The sequence below is a fragment of the Plutella xylostella genome, chromosome 16 (genome assembly GCF_932276165.1).
Source record: "Plutella xylostella chromosome 16, ilPluXylo3.1, whole genome shotgun sequence".
NCBI lineage: Eukaryota > Metazoa > Arthropoda > Insecta > Lepidoptera > Plutellidae > Plutella > Plutella xylostella.
In genome coordinates this window covers 5,456,520-5,466,194 of record NC_063996.1, presented here as the reverse complement: position 1 = coordinate 5,466,194, position 9,675 = coordinate 5,456,520, and the positions used below count along the sequence as shown (strand labels likewise).

General features: G+C 41.8%; 1 protein-coding gene across 2 annotated transcripts; it reads right to left on the bottom strand.

Annotated features, from left to right (window-relative positions):
- Positions 1-292: 292 nt before the first annotated feature.
- Positions 293-6,097, bottom strand: LOC119693869 (Golgi SNAP receptor complex member 1). Of its 2 annotated transcripts, XM_048626500.1 has the most exons (7): positions 5,898-6,097; positions 5,121-5,296; positions 4,860-4,949; positions 4,456-4,502; positions 3,760-3,858; positions 2,150-2,266; positions 293-1,446 (listed from the first exon to the last, which is right to left on the bottom strand). In XM_048626500.1, the coding sequence occupies exons 1-7, from the start codon at positions 5,926-5,928 to the stop codon at positions 1,326-1,328; spliced, it is 681 nt and encodes a 226-aa protein (XP_048482457.1). In that variant the 5' UTR covers positions 5,929-6,097; the 3' UTR covers positions 293-1,325. The 2 variants fall into 2 exon arrangements, with proteins under 2 accessions (XP_048482457.1, XP_037974659.1); XM_038118731.2 differs by lacking the exon at positions 3,760-3,858 and having other exon boundaries at positions 4,357-4,502; positions 5,898-6,095.
- Positions 6,098-9,675: the final 3,578 nt, after the last annotated feature.

Below are 9,675 nucleotides of genomic sequence, written 5' to 3'. Positions count from 1 at the left end.
CCTCGCCGCGATGAAATTATTAATTAATCTGCTGATGGCTGAAAAGACCAAGCCAATAACGGCAAATTTATTTAATTAAACACTATATGTAAAATGATTTACTAACTATACTTCTCATCATCATCATCTCAGTCATAGGATGTCCACTGCTGAACATACTTCTAAATAATTTGTTTAAGATTATCCTTACACCTAACGTAACGTAACGCATAGATAAAACACTATTCATAGTTGGTTAGTAGATATTACACATTTTAGTAAATAAAAAACGATTTCATAAAAATAAAAACAGTTACAGTTTTACATGTTTTATTTCACATTATACTATTAAATATTAAATTACTTTTAGTAACATATCCATTAACCAATATTTACATTTTTACAAGACCACGAGTTAAAATCAAGTTAAAATTGTATTTGCAAACATGATAGACACTTTTAAATCCACGGTTTCAAAATTTACTTAAAAGTTGTTACTTAATTTTAATGTAATTAAATCTAGTCAAAGTATGTTCAGTTCGTGCATAAATTATTCTGTTTATTTAATTACCCCCTCGAGTATTGCAATCAATGTACACCTCCTTTGTATACTTTTGTGAATATGATATTATTATCAATGGAGCATACATTATGAGTTTTACATAGTGTAAATTAATAACCAATTCACCTAATTAATACCTATTTGATATCACGTCTACAAATATTTTAAACTTAAAGGTGTTGTGTTAACTATTATAATGATTGTGATAATTACCAAATACATATACTGTAATCGAAATTTAAGGACACCAAATCAAAATTGGGCACTGTCAAAAGTAAAATACATACAACCCACTATAAAATTTGATTTGCACAGCCAATCTTTAAGTCCATTTTTAAACCAAAAACTTAACGGTTTTACAGTATTAAATGTAAATTTGGTGTCCTCAGTATACCAATATGTCTTACTTGCAAATAAATTAAAATCTAATTATATTTTCGGCGTTTGAAAAGCGGTATTGTGGTTTCAAATATCGAGTTAAATGCAATTACTGTCAAATAAGATAAGCAGAAAATAACTCAACATACACTATAGTTAAACCGAAAGTTTCTCCAGTTGTAACCATCATCTCAGATATCATTTGAATCGCAGATACTAAATTATCTGATTTTGAACGGTTCATCAACAGTCGATTGTCACGCCAATAAAACGATACGTCACTTAATCGAGGGACAATCGACTGTTGACAGAATCTGACAATTTAGCATCTGAGAATAAAAAACAAACTATATAATCAAACGCCGCCTAATTACTAGTTATAAAAACATACATTCACTCAAGTCGTTCAATGGAATGCATACAGCAGCATAAGGAATGTGCAGACAGCTACGACCAGGCCCAGAATGAGGGAGTCGCGACGTTTGCGCGCGTTTATTCTGTAGATTAGACTGTTCAGCATTGGGAACCTGAAAAGAAAAGAAAAAAGAGTAAAGTTTTTCATTCGTCTTTAGTCATACTAAAGACGAGTAAATTAAAACTATAAAGGCGAGTAAATGAAAACTATAAAGGCGAGTAAATAAAAACTATAAAGGCGAGTAAATGAAAACTATAAAGGCGAGTAAATTATTTATACTACGGGGTGTTAGGTATAAGTTTACCTGTGACTGCTGAGGTCACTTTATAAGGGACAGCTGTAAACCAGAGCGCTGTGGCCTTATTGTCCACAGCACATGCTGAGCTGGTGCCCTTCTGACGTCAGCAAGTTTTGTTTCTTTTGTATTGCATTATTGACTGAATTTTGTTGTTGTTTTGTATCTGTATGTTTTTTGTAAAAAGCTCACGCGGAATAGCTGCTACGAAACTTTGACACAATATTTCCTTCCATAAGGCTGCCTGTCTACCAGATCGAAGAAGGCTAGCGAACCGGTGTGCGAGGCAAAATCGACCAATGAAATTGCATGAGCGGAGTTTTTATGCAATTTCATCTAGTCCCAGTTTCATCATACTCAGTTAGATCATAACCAGGGATTAGTTGTTGACTTTTGTTTGACACATCTGCCAAGAACTTAATATGAATATGACGTATAATTGATGAACTAATCCCTTGTTATGATCTGACCGAGTATGATGAAACTGGGGCTAAGAGTCGACGGGGTGTTATACGTTTACCTGTTAGTGATGTCGTTGAAGGTGGTCTGCATGCGTTTGAACGTCTGTCGCTGCGAGTTGAGATGCTCGCGGGCGTCCATCGCGATGTTGATCTGCTCGTCCACCAGCATGTGCGAACTGGAATGAGATGGGGATAAAATATTTTTTATTGCACACAAACGGGATTCACATATTAAAGAACGAACAATAAAGAGCACAATTGACACAGAGCGATGGTAGCTCAGTTGGGTAAGTGCCCGCTTCTCAAGCCAGAGATGTGCCAAAGACTTCTTTAAATTTAAGTTCAATGTATAGCATCGCTCTTACAGTAAAGGAAAAAATCGTGAGGAAACCTGTTGAGATGTCTGATAGATTCTAGATGACATGTGTACCCTAAGTTCATTGTACTCATTTAAAAACGGCGATACAGCTCGGGACCTATCACTTGAGTACACAATACATGTACAGCGAAAAACGGAAACACACCCATATGACAAGACCGACCTCCTTTGTATTCTCACCCCATCGGCAAATAAGAAAAAGTCCACACACCGACGGCCGACTGGTGTAATGGTTAGTGACTGCTATGCCGAATGTCCCGTCCGATTCCCGGCCGGGGCAGTCAATTTTACTCGTGTCTTGGGTGTTAACCGATATTACCTGTCACGGCAGGAGAGGCCGGCGGCGGGCGGCGCCCCGCTCCCCCGCAGCAGCTCCTCGCGCTCACGACTAGAGTCACTCCCCCGGCCACCGCTTGACAGGACAGGAGTGACACAGGCTCTGGGGTCGGATGTCCGAGTGTAAGATGTCCCCCCACATTACCTGTGTAGATGGCTGGCCTCAGGTATGTATCTGTGTAGATATATCAGCTGCCCAATGCCCAGCTATTGCACATAATACGGTAGATATTACAGGCTTTTCCTAGCTTGGGGTCAGATGTCCGTGAATGAGATGTCCCCACCTGTGTAGATGGCTAGCCTCCTTGGCGTACTGGTCGCGGCGGGAGAGGCCGGCGGCGGGCGGCGCCCCGCTGCCCCGCAGCAGCTCCTCGCGCTCACGACTAGATTCGCCCCCGGAGGGGGTCGCCATCTGCAGGTATGTTTTTAACGCCCACACGCAGAGTGACACAGCCTGCTTGGGGTCGGATGGCCGTGTGTGAGATGTCCCCCCACACATTACCTGTGTAGATGGCAGGCCTCAGGTATGTATCTGTGTAGATATCTCAGCTGTCCAGCCATTGCACATATTACAGGCTTTGCCTAGCTTGGGGTCAGATGGCTGTGTGTGAGATGTCCCCACCTGTGTAGATGGCTGGCCTCCTTGGCGTACTGGTCGCGGCGGGAGAGCCCGCAGCAGCAGCAGCTCCTCGCGCTCACGACTAGATTAGCTCCCCAGAGGCGGCCATCGCCTGCAGGTTTGTTTACGCCCACACGCGTATCGACACAGCCCTGCTTAGGGTCGGATTGCTGTGTGCGAGATGTCCCCACACATTACCTGTGTAGATGCCTGGCCTCAGGTATGTATCTGTGTAGATATATCAGCTGTCCAGCCATTGCACATATTATGGTATATCTACCGTTACAGACTTTGCCTAGATTGGGGTCGGATGGCCGTGTGTGAGATGTACCCACCTGTGTAGATGGCTGGCCTCCTTGGCGTACTGGTCGCGGCGGGAGAGGCCGGCGGCGGGCGGCGCCCCGCTCCCCCGCAGCAGCTCCTCGCGCTCGCGACTAGATTCACTCGCCTGCAGGTATGTTTGTAAAGCCTACACGTGGAGTGACACAGGTCTGCTTGGGGTCAGATGGCCGTGTTTGAGATGTTCCAACATATTACCTGTGTAGATGGCTAGCCTCAGGTATGCATCTCTGTAGATATATCAGCTGTCCAGCCATTGCACATATTACGGTAGATATTACAGGCTTTGCCTAGCTTGGGGTCGGATGGCCGTGTGTGAGATGTCCCAACATATTAACTGTGTAGATAGCTGTCCGCTGGTATGTATCTGTGTAGATATATCAGCTGTCCAGCCATTGCACATACTACGGTAGATATTACAGGCTTTGCCTAGCTTGGGGTCGGATGGCCGTATGTGAGATGTCCCCACACATTACCTGTGTAAATGGCTGGCCTCAGGTATGTATCAGTGTAGATATATCAGCTGTCCAGCCATTGCACATATTACGGTTAGCGTGGGGTCAGATGTCCATGAGCGAGATGTCCCCTCATACCTGTGTAGATGGCTAGCCTCCTTGGCGTACTGGTCGCGGCGGGACAGCCCGGCGGCGGGCGGCGCCCCGCTCCCGCGCAGCAGCTCCTCGCGCTCGCGCCGCGCGCTCACCCGCTCCGACGTCTTGGAGAACTCTTGTTGGTAGTCCTGTTGGTAAATGGGTAGATGGGTAAATGATTTGATTACTTGATGCAATACATACACAGGTTACACAGACAAATTACATTAAGATTAAGTACATAAACGCATGAAATTAATATAACTGACTTATAACAGACAGACAGGCAGATACATAAGCAACATGTGTATTTATTATGTTAGCAAAAGGGTCTCGCTTAGCATAATGCTATGAATTGTATCAGCCTTTTCATAGGATTTATATTTTGGGATAAGTATATTTTATTGTTCATTGATATATATTATAAACTTGTGAATAAATTCTATTCTATAGAAACCAAATATTTAATCCAATTATTTGGCAGTTTGGAATGAATACCTACTTACCATAAGAATTTCTCTGTGTCTTTTGATAGTGTGCATGGTGGCTGCTCCGTTGGGTGCCAGGTCGGCCATCTTGTCATTGATTGAAGATAACTGTGAAGTAAAACAGACATACATATTTACAGTTTTATTACAACTTTTTGATTGTCAAAATGTGTATGATAGAGTTATATTTCTGTAATAAATTAATTTAAAAGAAGAAAGAATCTAAAAGGGTAGCCACTATGTGTATTTAGTAAAAATATAAAAAAAAAACATTCTAACCTTATTTAAAAGTTGCTGTAGCTCCATAGACATGGTATCAAACATGTCTTCACTGTTGAGCAGCGGCACACTCTCAGAGCTCAGGCCGGACGCTGCACTACCCGCCCCAAGCTTACTGAATGCTACCAACTTCACGTCTATGTCATTCTCAAGTATCCGTGCCTGCTTCCGCAGCTCTGGAAATGAAAACAATATAATTTGACACCAATTTTATGTTAATGTATGGGTCTTGTTGATTTTTTATAGTTTTTCTCTTATTATTTGGTGTTACTTGCTGCAAGTTTGGCATGTTGTAAAACTTACAAAAGTATGTTTACGAAACATTGAATAGTTCTTATTATTCATGTAAACCCAGCCTAAAGTTGAGAACTGTGCCATATCTATAAATGATCCATCAATTCTATAAATGTACTTATCTACTTATGTTATAAACAACTTATTTTTAAGCAGCTTCTTATATTTTAATTTCCAGTGAAACTCTTTTAAGGTGAAGTGAAGTTCCCAGGAAAAGCTAGTTCTTCATATGGGGAACCCATTATTAGGTTTACTGACTCAATTAAAAGGTCAGCAGTCAAGTACTGTTATACTGTCTAGGTACTTTAAAAAGCTAGTTTATGTTAAGTTTAACAGCATTTTATCATTTACAGCCATGGATAAATTGATTTTAACGGAATGTAGGTACAAAATTCACAGTCGAATTATGAAATTTACAGCAATATGCAACGTCACAAAGCCAAATTTTCTAGCCGGTTGATTTTTGACGAGTGTGTAACATACCTTCCCAGGAAGAAGCTGTTATCGAACTCATTATACTACACTTTACCGAACACCTGCAATAAATGCAATCCAAGTCTCGGCTCCAAACCAAAACAACAAACAAACTTTACTAATTTGCAAATATTTTACAAAACAAAATCGAGAACGGGATTTATTTTGACGTAGGTATTTGACGTTTCGCGAGCCAATGTCATTGACACTGACAGTTAATAATAATGTTGCCATTTCAAGCTGTGTGCATTGTCCAGTCCTCTGATTTGCCTCTGTGTTCCTCCGGCTTCCGGTCCGGTATTAAAAATATTTCCATACCATTTGGTGCACAGTTTTTTTACCAATATAATATTATACCGATTTAATATACATTGCCACTAAAAGCTGACCAAACTAATTTTTGTAGGTAAATAAGCCAACTTCGTAAGTTCTCTAAGCCAATCGCACTCCTAATCACGTTATCAATATTATTAAATGATAACTGGTAGGGAATGCTAATAGTATTAAGTTCGCCTTCATACCAATTTAGGTACTTTGTGGTAGGATTCCGTTTTCATGTTGTTGCTAGGACACACGTGGTTTTGGAATTTCGGGTTTTTCTATCCACTTCTTTCTATTACCTTCGCTAGATTTAGTCAGTAATTAGTGTATTTTGTGTTTACTAACCCTTGTAGCAGTGGGTAAGTAGTTTTTGTGTTGTTTTCTGCCCCATCTGGGCTTATCCCAGATGGAGCATTTTTCTGACCGACCCCCGGATCCCCCGGATACCGGTACGGACGGAGCTGATTTAGTTATAGACAACTCTCCTCCTTTATTCTCGGAGTACACTCCAGAACTCAACAGGAAACGTCGTTTAGGAGAGAATAATGATTTAGACGCCCGAAAAAAGGCCATAACGAGCCCGGATCTTGCTTCTGCGTCCATTCAAACCATCTACACTCACTCGTCCTTAACTGGTACTGACAGGACTTACAATCAAGAAGATGCAGGGCCATTTCTGGTGCACGTAACTCGCGAGGAATCTCACCCAGCCTCCAGCATCTCAATTAAACCGATTAAATTTGGTCAGTTCCTCCACCAAAATAAAATAAACAACATTGTTCGCGATGGCGTAAAGCGTGTAGGACGAAACCGAGTGGCGGTGGAATTTCGCACTGCTGAAGATGCCAACCTCTTTCTACAAAACCCTGCCCTGAAAGATAACTGTTACAAAGCGTCAATCCCGACCTTTAACATAAATCGAATGGGTGTCGTCAAGCAAGTCCCGCTGGATATGTCCATGGACGAGTTTGTCGCATCGCTAGAACTCCCACATAACTGCGGAATTGTTCTAAAAGCTCGAAGAATGAACCGCAAAATAAGAAGTGACGGAATCTCGACATGGGTCCCAACCCAATCTGTAGTTCTCACATTTAGAGGCCAAATTCTTCCTGACAAGATATATTCATATCACGTGGCTACTGATGTCGAAATATACCATTACCCAACAATAATATGTCTAGCTTGCTCTAGATATGGTCACGTCCAAGCCCAATGCAGATCAAAGCCCCGCTGCTACAAATGCTCTGGTCCTCACTTGGGCGAGTCATGCGAGGTATCTGAAGAAAATGCTTCCTGTGTATACTGTACTGACACACATTTCTCCAATTCCAACAATTGTCCCGAAAAATCTAGACAGAGGGCAATGAAACTATTAATGGCCCAGGAAAATATATCTTTTTCTGAAGCAGCATCCCGTGTCCCCACCACAAGGAAATCATACGCATCAGTAGCTTCTTCCTCTCCCCCTTTGACAACATCTACCCCCTCTCAGGTAAAGTCGCCACCACAAAATCAAATCTCGTACAGAAAAACAGTGTTTACCCCCCGACGTCCTCGCTCTCCAGTGGGCAAGGGCTACGATAAGCAAGCTCACCAACGAATTGTATCCGAGATCCCATCCGCATTTCCTAATGGTCACTTGCTAATGACCAACACAGCCTCTCCCATCACACCAAATGACAACCTCATCGAAATGCTTCTTTCCACAGTCATTTGTATAATATCAAAATTCAATGACTCAATACCGCCCAACGTAGCTGAAAAACTAAATCAACTAGTAAGTATGAACAATAACAACTATGGCTCAAGTCCTTCAGTGGAACACCCAGAGCCTGCGGCGAAAGAAATCTGAACTTCTACTACTTTTAGACCAATTTAATCCAATCATCGTTGCCATCTCCGAGACATGGCTGGTGCCCGGTAGCCGATTTCGGATCCCGGGTTACTCGTGCCTTCGGGATGACAGAGATGACGGATATGCAGGTAGTGCTTTACTAGTAAAGCGCTCTCTCCCATTTTATTCAATTCCTCTTCCTATGCACGGACGGGAATTTAATGCTGTTGCTCTAAGAGTCTTCAGCATTACTTTCGTGTCCGTGTACATCCCTGATCCCCATCCTTCCATTCTTCCTTCCCTTTATAGTACAATTTCCTCTCTTCCCAGTCCAATTCTCTGTATGGGTGATTTTAATGGTCACCACATATCGTGGGGTTCCTATTATAGTGACACTTTCTCTATCGCTCTTTTAGATATTTTCGACGACCTAAATGTCTGCCTTTTAAATGATGGATCCCCCACACGTCGGGTTCTCCCTACCCAGAACCCCAAAAGCGCTGTAGATTTGTCCTTTTGCTCCCCCTCTCTTTCATCCTCAACTTCCTGGTCTGTTCTCCCTAATACATATGGCAGTGACCACTATCCCATATTAATGTCTATATCCAACAGACCCTCTATTGCTACAGATTCCTCTCCTTTCCCCAAGTATAAAGTGGGTAAAGATAAATGGGACGACTTCATTTCTTCAGTAGAAAAGAAATTGAACTCGATTCCTCCCAACTCTGAAAGCAATTTTACCGAAAATTATAATAAATTTGAAGAGGCACTAACATCATCTGCTCAGTCTAGTAAATCCCGGAAAAGGTTCAGATTATCTCCACCTTGGTGGGACTCAGATTGTACAGATGCTGTTAACCAAAGAAATGAAGCTGAAAATGGGTATATTTCATCAATGACAATGGAAAATTTTATTAATTACAAACGAAAAGCAGCTTTTGCCAAAAGGTTGCTTTCCAAAAAAAAGAAACAGGGCTGGATTAAGTTCTGTGAAAACCTATCCCCTATGACCCCTAACACCTTAATATGGAGAAACATCAAAAGATTCCGTGGGTCCCTTACCACTCACGACATATCTTCCAATGACCCCTCTTTATGGCTTGAAGGGTTCAGTAACAGATTAGCCCCTCCCTTTGTCCCTAATTTCGATTCCCTGCCGTCCTCCCCCACTCTTCTTCTATCCTCAAATAGTATGGATTCTCCTTTTTCATTCGATGAACTCGACTCAGCTTTAACTGGTCTTTCCGATTCCTCCCCGGGCATTGATGGTATACCCTATTCTCTTCTCTCGAAATCTAGCTCTAAGATCAAGCGCTACTACTTGGAACTTGTTAACTTCTTCTTTGAATTCGGCACAGTCCCGGATTCTTGGAATAAACAGATAATTATTCCTTTATTAAAGACCGGTAAGGACCCTACTGACCCCAATTCTCGCCGCCCAATCGCCTTATCGTCAGCATTGTGTAAAGTTATGGAGCACATGATGAAAAACAGGTTAGAGTGGATCGTCGAGTCGAGAGGAGTCTTAGCCAAATCTCAATTTGGCTTCCGAAAAGGCATGAGTACTCTGGATAGCCTATCTATCCTCGTAACAGATATTCAAATTGCATTTAAAAGAAAAGAATATTTAGT